The following is a 14,281-nucleotide window of genomic DNA, read 5'->3' on the forward strand; positions in this document are numbered from 1 at the left end:
TTCTTAACCCGAGGTAATATTTCTGGGTTAGCGGAGTCTGTAACCTGAAGCGTATGTAACCCGAGGTTCCACTGTACATAGAGCAGCTTAATAACTTAACAAATTGGGACAACGGCTGCCAAGAGGCATTCTGTCTTTCAGACACCTTATTACTTCTGTGCGGCCCCTGATTTACTTTTGGGGCTTTAACTCCCACCTGCAAAGGGGGCCATAAATGCAATTTCAATGCAAGTTGTTCTTTTGTGAGTACAGCAGAGGGCCCAATCCATATACTGTGCACTTGGCCCCAGTAATTCTGGTAGTACTCCTGAGGTCACCTAAGCAATCGCCTCGCCACATATATCTCTGCCCAGCAACTGTGTTCCTGATAAGGGGAAATGAAGAGAGTACAGTGGTACCTCTGGTTACATACTCTTCAGGATGCACTAAATTCTTCCAGCCATCTGGAATCAATTACCAACTAGAATTAGGCACCAAGAGTCAGGATGTTTAGACACCCATATTTTTTATTAAGAAGCTTTTTGTGAGATGTGACCCATTCTTTTGTGAACTATTAACTATGTCTGTAGGAAAGGTTTTATTGTTTTTAGAATTTGTAGGAAGCCTTGGCATAGGCATTGGGCGTGTATCTGAGGCATGACAGGGTCTGTTCAGGGGTGGATCCATAGCAAAACGTAGGTTTACGCAGATGGCCCCCAAATGCTGCGGGAAGCTCACTAGCCCTGCACAACTGACTCTTTGGACAAAGACTTCCCTCCAGACCCCTCTAATGTGGTACCCTGTTATCACTGTCACAGGGATGAATGTATGAAAGACTATAGGATTCTAGTGCTATGGGGAAGGCGAAACCTGCAGAACAGGGAAAAATCCTTCCCAGCCCTGAATATGATGACTGTCAAAAAAACCACAGCAAAGCCTGAAAAGGAATTGATTAAAACAGCAAACAACTAAAACGAAGGGAGCGAGAAGGGTGGGTGACGCTCTTGCCTGACTGGATGAGGAGGGTAGGATTGGCTGGGAATTACAGTTGCCAAGCGGACCTGAGTGAAGCATTTCTCCCTCAGGTCCATTCGTCAATCCACACCCCACTAAGGTGGCCACGGATTGGCTCATTTGAATCAGCGGGTTTGGCGGGAACCCATGAGCCTCCATGGTGGCTGAGGGGGACATGCTGTACATCCAAGCAGCAGTGGAGGCATTGCACCGGGCCGCAACCACCGCTCACCAATGAGCATTAGAATGCATTTACTTTAACTTCTTTCAATCTGCATAGGAGAGATCACATACTGTTTCTAGCCACTGAATTCCAAATGTGATGTTGGCATCTGTGAGACGATCCAAAGCAATATCTTCAAAAGGTTAAGTACTCTAAATATGGTTCCTCTATTCAGAAACCCAAAGGACAGTTTGAAAATCCAATTATGACACTTGAACTTGATCATGTTATAGACAACTTGAACTGTTGCTGGGAACTACATTATAACTTTTCCGACAAAAGTATCATTCAAGGCTCCCTTTTGCAATTAGGGAGCCATTACACTCAGCCTTTTTAAAATCCCTGCTGTGAGATTACAGACTTTCAACTCACATCTTTGTGTCATATTCTGTGCCAATCAGCTGGAAAAGTGAGACATTGTAATAAACATGAGACACAATGATATAATAGTTTGCCTCTTCTTCTGCAGCTCGTTGCCTCATCTGAAAATTAGCATGAGTACACAAACTGAATTTGTTCATTCAGTTTTCTCCCCTTCTCAATATTGTTTGTAAAAAAATAAAAGAATTGGAAAAACAATTAAACAAAAAGTTTAGAAACAATAAAGAGACTAAGAGAAACTGCTTAATGTTAAGAGCAGTTCAGCAATGGAACCACTTAACTAGCAGAGTGGTGGATTCACCTTCTTCTGAGGTCTGAAGGGATGTCCTAGTGCTGGATTTCAGGCATCGGACATGGGGGTTGGAATAGATGGTCTACAGGGCCCACCTGTCATTTAGACATACATCATCATGTGCAAGTGTCAAGCACTTAAAATACAGAAAGACAGCAAAGGGGTAGGGGTGCGGGGTGGGGGTGGGGAGCTTATTAACAGGCAAAACTTCTGTACAGCAGCTGCACACACAAAGGTGCCCTATGTTATGGCTTCTTAGTTTTAGTTTTAGTATTACAACTACTGCTAGTTTTGATTTCTTTATTTAAAATGTTTATATTTGTCATCTAACAGGATTTATGTTACACTTAATAATCAAAGCTGTACCGGTCAATACAAAGCGTCATTAGAGTCTAGATTAAGCCAGCAGGTAATAGCTGAATAACCTCTTTAGCCAATGAATCAGATTAGTAGATGTAACTTTTTTGGTTTTTAAATAAAGTTTCCTCCAATAAAGAATAAGCACCTTTGTTACCCCCTGTCCTTGTCACCACATGTATATGACATGGGGACTCTCCTGTGTGAGTGTCTGAGGGCCCTGCTCTTGCCGCTTACCACCTATCTGGCCCAGGGCAGGGCCTGAAGCCTCACAGGGACTGCTGCACTCTGCTGCCCTGGAGGACTCTCCTGTGTGAGTGTCTGAGGGCCCTGCTCCTTCCTGCCACTCACCATCTGGCCTGGGGCGGGGCCTGAAGCCTCATAAGGACTGCTGTGCTCTGCTGCCCAGGAGGACTCTCCTGTGTGAGTGTCTGAGGGCCCTGCTCTTGCCGCTTACCACCTACCTGGCCCAGGGTGGGGCCTGAAGCCTCACAGGAACTGCTGCGCTCTGCTGCCCAGGAGGACTCTCCTGTGTGAGTGTCTGAGGGCCCTGCTCTTGCCGCTTACCACCTACCTGGTCCAGGGTGGGGCCTGAAGCCTCACAGGGACTGCTGCGCTCCGTTGCCCAGGAGGACTCTCCTGTGTGAGTGTCTGAGGGCCCTGCTCCTTCCTGCCACTCACCACCTGGCCCAGGGTGGGGCCTGACAGGCCTCACAGGGACGGTTTCTGTCACTGCTGCTGCGGCCCAGGGGGATCCGGAGGGGCGCAGAGTTCTTTTTAGAATGTTTTAAAATTTTCCTTTTCCTTTTTATTTTATTTTTTTGTATATGCGGGGACGGGGGGTGGGGGTGGGATGGATGTTTAGTTGGGAATTTGTTTGATCTTAATGGATTTGTAATTTTTATAGTTTTTTATTTGTATTGCTTTTTGTTTTCTGGGGTTTTTTTGTTTTTTTTTTGTTTTCTGGGTTTTTTTGTTTTTTTGTTTTAAGGTCTTATTTTGTTCTTAAGGGGAGGGGTCAGGACAGCCGGGAAGTGGGTCCCAGCCAACAAAATGGCTGGGGCATGCTCCACAGAGGGGGATGCGCTGGGACAACCGATCTCAGTGATCATGGGGAGGAGGAGGAGTTACGCTAAGACCAGACCATGTCATTACAGAGGAGGCAGGTTTAGTCGTTGTCTGAGGACTATCCCTGCCTCCGGGTCTGGTCCTGTCCGGACGGATACTAGAATCAGCAAGGGATACCCACATGACCTGAAAGTGCTGCTGTGCAATGCCAGGTCAATGATTCATAAGACCACTGCCATCCATAACTTGATCATGGATGGAGGATTTGACCTGGTATGTGTAACAGAGACTTGGTTGGATGAGGCAGATGGGCCTGTTCTTGCCGCTGCTTGTCCACCAGGTTTCTCTTACGCACAGCAACCCAGGCCTTGTGGGCGGGGAGGGGGGGTTGCAGTGATTTTTAGGAAGTCATTAGTTTGCACCAGGCATCCTATTGGGAAGACCCAGTTCTCTGAGTGCATGTTCTGGAAGTTGGGCAATAGGGGCAGTACAGGATTCCTTTTGGTGTACGGACCTCCCCGCTGCACCAAGGATTCCCTGCCCGAGCTGCTTCAGGTCGTGGTGGATGTTCTCCTGGAGACACCTAGTTTGGTTGTCCTAGGGGATTTTAATATCCATGCCGACACGACCTTACAAGGGGCCGCTCGGGACTTTGTGGAAAGCATGGCCTCCATGGGGCTGTCCCTGAATAAGTTTTGCCCAACCCATAGCCGCGGACATGCCTTGGACCTGGTGTTTACCTCCATGGATGTTGGTGATCTGACACTAAAAGCGAAACGAAAGAAGTGCCATGGTCAGACCACTTCCTGGTGCAACTTGATTTCTCCACGACCCTTCCCCTCTGCAGGGAGGTGGGACCAATTCTGATGGTCTGCCCCCGCCACTTAATGGATCCGAATGGTTTCCAGAGAGTGGTAGGGGATGCTTTATCCCATGTTGATGGCCTTTCAGCCGATTCCCTGGTGGCCCGCTGGAATGTGGAGTTAACCGGGGCTATTGACTGTTTGGCTCCGAAGCGCCCTCTCTGATTGCATGGAGCCCGGACAGCCCTGTGGTTTTCCACGGATCTGAGGGCAATGAAACAATCGTTGAGACGGCTAGAGCGCCGGTGGCGGATGACCCATTCTGAAGCTGACCGGACACAGGTTAGAGCTCAATGTCGAGCCTACCAAGTGGCGGTAGCGACGGCAAAGAAGACTTTCTTCACCGCCTCTATTGCATCTGCAGAAAACAGCAGCAGGAAACTTTTTCAGGTGGTCCGCAATTTAGCGGAACCACCTGTAACATCGGGGCCCAGTACGGGCCACATGTTCTCCTGCAATGATTTTGCAAAGTTTTTTGCAGATAAAGATGCTCAGATTCGGGAAGAGGTAGACGCCGCCGTGGGAGCAGGGCCGGGGCGGGAGAGTGCTAGAGTCCTGTCTAGTCAAGTTGTGTGGGATCAATTCCAATCTGTTACCTCTGAGGATGTGGACAGGCTGCTTGGATGAGTGAAACCAACCACCTGTCTCCTTCATCCTTGCCCATCCTGGCTTATAAAAGCTAGCCGGGAAGGGCTGGGCGATGGGCTTCGTGGGGTGGTGAATGCTTCCCTCAGTGAGGAAGCCTTCCCAGACCCGCTGAAAGAGGCGGTTATTAAACCGCTTCTTAAAAAACCATCTTTAGATGCGGCCACGATGGCCAACTATCGCCCAGTCTCAAATCTTCCATTCTTGGGCAAGGTGATTGAGCGAGTGGTTGCTGAACAACTCCAGGCACGCCTGGAAGAAGCGGACCATTTGGATCCCTTCCAGTCGGGATTCAGGCCTCATCACGGGACTGAAACTGCCTTGGTCGCACTGGTTGATGATCTCCAGTGGGCTAGGGACAAAGGTGAGAGCTGTTTCCTAGTTCTGCTGGATCTCTCAGCGGCGTTCGATACCATCAACCATAACATCCTTCTGGACCATCTTGAGGGTCTGGGAGCTGGGGGCACTGTCATACAGTGGTTCCGCTCCTTCCTCCTGGGCCGTGTTCAGAAAGTGGTGGTGGGGGATGAGTGTTCAGACCCCTGGGCTCTCACTTGTGGGGTGCTTCAGGGTTCTGTCCTCTCCTCCATGCTTTTCAACATCTACATGCAGCCGCTGGGAGAGATCATGAGGCGGTTTGGGCTGGGTGTTCATCAGTATGCGGATGATACCCAGCTCTACCTCTCTTTCAAATCAGAACCAGCGAAGGCGGTGACGGTCCTGTGTGAGTGTCTGGAGGCGGTTGGAGGATGGATGGCGGCAAACAGATTGAGATTGAATCCTGACAAGACAGAAGTACTGTTTCTGGGGGACAGGAGGCGGGCAGGTGTGGAGGATTCCCTGGTCCTGAATGGGGTAACTGTGCCCCTGAAGGACCAGGTGCACAGCCTGGGAGTCATTTTGGACTCACAGCTGTCCATGGAGGCACAGGTTAAATCCGTGTCCAGGGCAGCTGTGTACCAGCTCCATCTGGTACGCAGGCTGAGACCCTATCTGCCTGCGGACTGCCTCGCCAGAGTGGTGCATGCTCTGGTTATCTCTCGCTTGGATTACTGCAATGCACTCTACGTGGGGCTACCTTTGAAGGTGACCCGGAAACTACAACTAATCCAGAATGCAGCAGCCAGACTGGTGACTGGGAGCGGCCACCGAGACCATATAACACCGGTCTTGAAAGACCTACATTGGCTCCCAGTACGTTTCCGAGCACAATTCAAAGTGTTGGTGCTGACCTTTAAAGCCCTAAACGGCCTCGGTCCAGTATACCTGAAGGAGCATCTCCACCCCCATCGTTCTACCCGGACACTGAGGACCAGCGCCGAGGGCCTTCTGGTGGTTCCCTCACTGCAAGAAGCCAAGTTACAGGGAACCTGGCAGAGGGCCTTCTCGGTAGTGGCGCCCGCCCTGTGGAACGCCCTCCCACCAGATGTCAAAGAGAACAACAACTACCAGACTTTTAGAAGACATCTGAAGGCAGCCCTGTTTAGGGAAGCTTTTAATGTTTGATGTATCACAGTATTTTAATATTCTTTTGGAAGCTGCCCAGAGTGGCTGGGGAAACCCAGCCAGATGGGCGAGGTATAAATAATAATAATAATAAATTATTATTATTATTATTATTATTATTATTATTACACACACTTCCAAGAAACACACACTTGGCCCTTTAATCGTGAGCCATGGTGTGCCACAGCACAAAAATGGTGAGCATTCATTGGAGCTGGCAATATTTTGGTTAAGCCTCTAGAGAGAGTAAGAGATGAAAAACCTGATGAGAAGCAGCAGCATATGAGTGACAGGAAGGCAGAGAAGGAGCAAAGCAACCATTGTTAAATAAGGATACAGGATGACAATGGAAAGTAGGCCAACAGATGGGTAAGGAATCAGGTTGGAGCAGTTTTTCCCAACCTGGTGCCTTCCAGATGTTTTAGACTCCAACTCCTGTCAGGCCCATCTAGCATAGTCAATGGTCAGGAGTGATGGGCAATGTAATCCAACAACATCTGGAGGATTCCAGTGTAAGGAAAGCTGGGTTAGAGGAAGAAGCCAAAAGTTTATGCAGAATGCATGCAGCCATACATTCCCTGGGGATGCATGGTTGACCAAAGCACTAGAGAGGCAAGAGAGAAATTAGTTGGAGAGGAGGGAAAAAGAGATCAGAGCACAGTTACTACCAAGACAACCAGTGGTGGGTGGGTAGAAGCAACTCTTCCTCAGGGATTTACTCTGCACCGGGGGGGTCACATGGTTATTCCTTATGATTTGCAATCATAGAATTGTAAAGGATCCTGATAGTCATCTAGTTCAACCCCCTGCAATACAGGAATCGCAACTAAAGCATTCATGCCAGATGGCCATTTAACCTCTGCTTAAAAACCTCCAAGGAAGAGTCCACAGCTTCCTGAGGGAGTCCATTCCACTGTTGAACAGCTCTTACTGTCAGAAAGTTCTTCCTAGTGGCTAAGGCACCCTTTGAGAGAGCAAGGTTTAACTATTTTTTTTCTAGAACATCTATGAAAAGGCCATGATGAAGAGCTATAATCTAAGCTGTGAGTTGCTTTGAAAGAAAAAATACAGTGTAAGGAGAAGGCTGCATGGTGGGGGGTGGGGAAACAAAAGCCACAAGCAAAATACAAACATGGTTCTACTTGGGAATTCCTCTTAATGGCTTGGCTTTTTTACTGAAGTAGTTTTACTAAAGCATAGGATGGGGAAAATATCTATAGTGTTGGTGGGATTTTTCCTTTCTCACCATGGGTAGTGAGTGCAAAGAAAAGTCTTCATTTAGTTGTGGGGTCCTATATGTGTTCTACCAGTGGACTTCATATAGTGCTTTCCCTTTTTAGGCCCACAGGAATCCAAACAATAGCTTTGCCACAAGGCATGATTAGGTTGGAACAAAGGGAGAATAAAGCTCATGCCTCCTGAATAGAGGTTGCGAAAAAGATGATCTCCTGATGAAACATAGAGAAATTATCCCCAAATTTGTTTCATGAAGGATATATTGTGACAGACTTCATATAGTTGTAAGTCCTCGACTGCAAATCTGCCTTGACTGCAATTGCCAGGTGGTTTTTTAACTTTGGTTGTTGATTCATTAGGGTTTGTTGGCTTTTTTATTAGTATTTTAAAGTTTTTTTCAGTTGTATAAAATAAAGTGAAAAAAGAGAAAAGAAGAAAGTGCAATATATGCTATTGTATACAAGCATGGTGGCCATAATGCCAAGGTTGCAGGTTTGATCCCTGTATGGGACAGCTGCATATTCCTGCATTGCAGGAGGTTGGACTAGATGATCCTAAGTGTCCCTTCCAATTCTATAGTTCTATTATTCTTATACGTGCTAATACATATATAATTATTAATAACCACCTATATTCTGTATAAACTTGTTTCACATGAAAGCATATTTATTCAAACAAAGTCTGATGTTGCAAGTGCCGTCATGTCTTCAGTCCATTGATGAAAGGAACCATATTTTTATTTGTTGGCTTAACTAGCTTTTCTTAACCACATGCAGTTCTGCTGTTTATGCAATGGAAATAATTCCAGGGGAAATAATTTCCTTTTTAAACTTACTGTAAGTAAAACTACTGGATTCTCAGTATTACCCATACCTGAGTTCTCAACTGAAACATCTCACTTAATGACTGTACCTATAAATGCCAAGCTGCTTTCCTTTAAAAGAGAAATGTTGAAGGATTGCAATATATAAAGTAATATATTCTTTGCAAATTCGGTATTTGACAGATTTAAGTTTTAATTATAAACTGACTTATAATGGATTGAAGAGAAGTAAAAGTTTTATCACTTAAAATTTTACATGTACTGATTCTTCCCATTTTGGAATAATGGGAACTTCAGTACTCGATCCACATTTAGGCTGCAGTTCTGAGAACACTCACCCGGGAGGATGACCTATTAAACACAGTGGGATTTCTCTGAGTAAACAGGAATAAAATTATGTTGCAACAGTTGTACAGTTGTGAAGCATTTACAAATATTTCTCCTTGCCTAGTCACAGTCATTGGTGAGATCCAAAACATCCTGCAGCATTCTTCCTATTCACCAAACAACAATTTTGTTTTTCCATGAATATTACTTAAGAGGATTTTTAAAGTATATACAAGTTTTGGTGTAAGAGAAATTGTATGATAATGCTCATGAAGAGATGTCCATTGGAAAGAGCATAGTGCTCAGTTGTGCAAGAGTTCTGAACATTCATAAAAAGCTCATTATTCCCATTTGTTTTAACAGATCCCAATCAGCCTGTTCTTGAGACACCATATGAAAATCAGTTGAGCAGCCCACACAGGTAAAAAATATGCACACACAAACACATGAAGATCTCTAGCTTGGAACAACAGGTTTTGTTTTAGCTATAATCACCCATAGAAAATTTTATAGATTTCTCCACATCAGCCTTCCCCAACCCTTGGGTCCCCAGATGTTTGATGTTGTTGAGATGATGACAACTCATACCATCCCCAGCCAGTATGGTAACTCTAACCCTTCATTATAGGCAGGATTGAGAATGTAACTGGAAAGAGAAAGAATTGTGATAAATTCAGAGTTTATATTCTCACATCATGTAATGATTATGAGTAGTGACCAGCATTGCAACTAAGATCCACAATGTAGGGTTCAGAGTTGAATGAATGACACAAAAGGCCACTAGTTTTGCAGGAGGTGTAAAGAGTTTTAACCTGTTTAATATAAATAAATCAGCATGCTTTGTTTTTGTTTGGTAATTCCAGTATGGCATAAGGCGTGTTTGTTTGTGTGTGTGTGTATGTATAAGAGATAAAATATGCAAAAACAGAAGTATTAAAACGTGTGTTCCAATAACAGGCCATCTTTTATTACTTTTCACAGTGCCAGGACCCTAGTTTATCCTTTGTTTCCAGCAACATATAAAGCAAACACTGAGGAACTCAAATACGGAAGGAAACCAGTGGGTAAGGTTAACATGAATTTTTTAATTTAATTAAACATGGGTTTGAAGAGGAACACAGCTATTTTTGGTTTGGTGAAGCATCAACTGCCTTAAGACTAAAAACACTTGCGCATAGAAACATTAGCCTTTGCACATTAAAGTAATACCAGATATGCTGCCTGGCTTGGAAATGGACTTTAGTATTAGACACCGTGCATAAGGCTGGTGTAGCAGTAAGTGATCAATCATTATCTACCCCAGCCTTTGGTTTTCAAGCACAGTACTTTATTGGCAAATGCATTTACTTACCCTTCAGGTAAGCAGTGTTCATGACAGCATAAGCTGAATGGAGAATAGTTTCATTAGTGCTGAAGAAGAATGAGACTATCACACTGAAGTACTATACATTATTATTATATATTTTATTTAAATATCTATATTTATGCATTTACAAACTTTAATAAGCATTCATCATCTCCGCTTTTTTATAGCAGAGAATTAGCTTCTGTAAAATGACCATGTACAAAACTAGGCAACAGGTTTTTTCTTCCATATTTCTCAGCTGTCGTGAGCAATAAAAATGTGACCAAGATGGAATGAAAACTAAAATACAATCTCAAACCAGTGGCTCTTTTGCAAGTATTACAAAATCAGTGCTCAGCTAGGAGTCCCAAAAGGGATATTTAACATTTTAATTGGTTTAATGCATGGGGGAATGTACTTCTGTCTGAGTTACAAAGTGCAGATGCTCAACTGAGGTGGTAGCCTGCAAACCCTTCTAGGATCCTCTAAATCAATATGGCACACGCACACACAAGTGGGAAAAATCTAGAAGATTACACTGATCTGCAGCAGTGTCAAATCCTCCTAGTTTTAATTTTTCCATAAAGAAAAAGGTTCATTTCAATACTTCAGATTTTTTCATAAATGAATGCTTTAGCCTCTTCCACACCTCTTAAGATTTAGGGATCAGTCTGCCAAGGTGCAGCTTTGCACTGTGGTGGGTTCTGGAATCCTCAAAGTAACATTTAAGAACTTTGGGTGGTATTCAGAGTTTTACTCAGAGGAAACCTCTTGAAAAATAATGCACCTAACTTAGTCATGATTATTCATTCCAATGGGTCTATTCTGAATAAAACCTCATTGCTCATTTTAATTTAAATCAAAAATAGATAAAGAGGAATGTTGGGAGGTGGGGGTGGTAAGAGGAAGCACCATTGCCATGATGTGTCAATCTCTCAGAATGCCATGTGTTACAAAAATGTCCTGGAGGACAAAACCTCGCCAGGAACACGGTTTCTCAGCAGCCTTGTTTAACTGTGTCATCTGATGCCATTTAGTAAATGATGTAAGATGACACCAAAGATATGTGCACTCCCTTTAGGACACACAGGAGTAAAGAACAAATATAGTGTGATTGCATAATTCATATTGCACAACTGTATAAAAACCCCATAAATACCAGCTATCTGAAGGTCTTAAATACAAAATACAGGTCACGTACTATTTTAATCAATAATCATTTTCAAGTGCAAGTTAGGTGTGCCCTTCACTTCTTCCTATAAAAGGCATTTTTTTGGCACAAATGTAACCCCCCTTCCAATAATGTGCCCATACTTTCTCAATGAAGCCCTATACATACAGTATAAAAAGGTTATTTACACACAATGAACTAGGTATACAGAAACAGCTTTAAGGGTTGAATCTCAACTCCTGTTATGAAAATGGGGAATAGGGTGGGCAGACAAGCCACCCATCTGATTTATGCTGGTTGCTGTGGGTTCACATTGATAGAAGCAGGATGTCCTAGGAGACCAATACGCTGTTTTTGCTTCCTCTGCTCTGTCATCTGGAAAATTGAAACATGTACTTGGTTAGACATAAGCACTTCCTGTACGTCAGACCACAGAATGAGCTATTGCTGTTATATTGTGGTCAAGGTTTATTCTGAAAGCCATTTGCAACAGAAAGCACGATCCCGTTTGATGCATCAAAAACAATTAAGAGAAAAACATCTACCCCACCCCCGCCCAGTTGGGAAAACCCAGAGAGAAAGTTTGGGAGTCTAGCACGAAGTGCTCATTGACTCCTCATGACAGCAAGCAAGCTACGTGGTGGAATGGAGAGGTTGGGACATGGGAAATGCAAAGGAAAATCCCCACTCAGTCCCCACAGAGCTCAGCTGGGTGACATGGGCAAGCTATCAAATAAGAAGTTCAAACAAATAAATGCTTGCATGGTAGCTGTATTAAATCCAACGTTGGAAAGCCTGCTTTATATGTGGCAACATTTTGTGTGTAGCAGCTCCCTAGGTAGAATGTTCAGTTCTGCAAAATGACAGCCCCATCATTTTGGCTGGCACAGCTATTTGCTATTCTCCAGGATCTTGCAGAAGGGAATAGGAATGGACTCTTATTCTATCCCCGCCTGCTGATGCAACCCACTCTTAGGCTGTGTGCCACACATATCCCTGAGTAGAAACTTGAGCTTGGGAACACAGAATGCTACTGGATTGGGAACAGAGTTCAGCCCAATGGAAGGGAGGCAAGTCAACCCGGTCCCTTTGTTAACACAGCAGCAGGCTATGTTAACCTGATCCTGCATCTGGAACTGGTACACTGATTCATAAAATTGGGCTGGAAGGTATTTGAATATGAATTTGCAATGTACCCAAGATATAAATGGCAATTAGAAAATTACATTTTAGGCTGAGGAGATACACTGCACTGAGTGTTTACAACAAGCTGGTTCAAAAATAAATTTTAGGTAACTGCAATGTTACACAACTAGGAGTAAATTGCAGTGGACTAATTTCTGAGTAGACATGCATAGGACTGCATTGTAAGAGCCACACCTCTGCAGAAAAGTGCTTTGCCCAGCTACTGAAAAAGTGGCATTTAAGGGCTAAAACAAAATAAAAATAAACACAGTAGCAAGTGCAATTCAAAAGACTGTTTCTGTTACAATATGAATGTTACATTCTGTGGAAATCAATTTTCTCCCTTTTTGAAAGGAACTTTGTATTACTAAACAAATATTTAAGCCCCACCCCAACTGCAAAAAGTATTTACATTATTTTTAAATTTGCATATGCTTGAAGCATGTACTAAAATGTATATAATTGTTATTGAGATTTTATGTCTTAAACTACATAGAGAATGGGCAGATTACAAAATTAACTGCTAAAGAAAACAGAACTAAAGCACACTTAGTTAGCTAATTTAGTGGAATGAGGGCCTAATCATAATCTTCATGCAATATCTCTAAATGTTCATGAAATATCATTCTGTCATGAATTAGCTACATTTCCATTATGGTGGAAGAAATGTTTAAGCTTGATGCTTCAGTCCCTGATAACTTTCTGTTAAACCAGTTCCCTTAAATTATTTGTTATTTGCAGCATATTGCTTGCCAATTAGCATTTGCAACACATCACTTAAGTGGATCCTGAGGCAAACTATTAGTTGTTTTCCTTCCCTTCCTTTTAAAGGGTGTATGCACCTTTAAAACCTGGTTGTTTGCATATTCATACGAGGTTCACAGAGTGCATTCGTGAGATGTACAGGGCTGGGGTAAGTGGAGGCCACAAGTCACTGCAGAAAGTGCTTGGTCAGTACAAATCTGGTCCATTCTTAGCATTATGGAGAATCCAAAAAAAAAATTTGAGTTATGTGATGTGTGAACAAGCAATGTTGCCATAGCAACAGACCCTCCAATTGTTCCTCTTTTCCAAGGACAGTTCTGGATTTACAGAAGCCATCTCAGTTTCTGATTTGATCCCTGAATGTCCCACTTTTCTTTAAGGTGTCTCTATTTTCACTGGAAAAATGTTGGAGGGTATGGCGTTATGAAATCCCCAAGCCAAGGAGACATCTGAAGGCAGCCCTGTATAGGGAAGATTTTAAATGTTTAATGTTTTAGTATATTTTTATATATGCTGGAAGCTGCTGAGAGTGGATGGGCAACCCAGTCAGATGGACAGCGTATAATAATAATAATTGGATAGGGCGTCCACATAGCAAAGGCGGTGGGAGCTTATGGGAGAGGTACAATCACATGTACAACTGGATCCTTCTCTGGTATATTGCTTGCAAACTACTAATTTTGTGTGTGTTTGTGTGTGTGCTTGTGATGTAATGACATGCTGTGGAGTGTGGTATAAAAAAAGCAGACCAAGGCATTTACTAAAGAGAGAGAAAATGTAAAGGTCATATTGACTCCTGCATAAGTGTACTGAAAATTCATAACAAACCAACAACTTTGTATTCATTAAATTGCCAGTGGTATTTTTTTTTAATAGTTTGCCAGGAATGTTTACACCACTTGTTGCAGTTCAATAGTGTTTCAAATGGAATTGTTGAATTTTGGCATTAATGACAGCTCTAGTCTCTAAAAACCAATTAGAAGTGACAGCTGTGAAAGGGAAACTTGCTCTTATTTCATTCAAACCAGACTCTCAGTTAGCTCTTCTTTCTAGAAAGGGTTGTTCCTAATGAGAAAGTGATGTATTGGTATGGTCACACAA

General features: G+C 43.4%; 1 protein-coding gene and 1 long non-coding RNA gene across 9 annotated transcripts in view; one reads left to right on the plus strand and one right to left on the minus strand.

Moving 5' to 3' along the window:
- LOC307209137 overlaps positions 1-14,281 on the plus strand; it is a 46,427-nt gene that overhangs the window by 19,316 nt on the left and 12,830 nt on the right. Inside the window, exons 4-5 of the long non-coding RNA XR_013835327.1 lie at positions 9,078-9,135; positions 9,696-9,778. This is a non-coding gene — a long non-coding RNA (uncharacterized lncRNA). The remainder of the gene's footprint in view (positions 1-9,077; positions 9,136-9,695; positions 9,779-14,281) is intronic.
- The window catches only part of ITPR1 (inositol 1,4,5-trisphosphate receptor type 1), a 224,352-nt gene continuing 219,850 nt past the window's right edge, over positions 9,780-14,281 (minus strand). For all 8 annotated transcript variants that reach the window (XM_079957524.1, XM_079957519.1, XM_079957521.1 and 5 more), the window contains one exon: positions 9,780-11,605. In XM_079957524.1, coding sequence (XP_079813650.1) covers positions 11,519-11,605 — 87 coding nt within the window. In that variant the 3' untranslated portion in view covers positions 9,780-11,518. The remainder of the gene's footprint in view (positions 11,606-14,281) is intronic.

Source organism: Podarcis cretensis (genome assembly GCF_951804945.1).
Source record: "Podarcis cretensis genome assembly, chromosome: 2".
Lineage (NCBI taxonomy): Eukaryota > Metazoa > Chordata > Lepidosauria > Squamata > Lacertidae > Podarcis > Podarcis cretensis.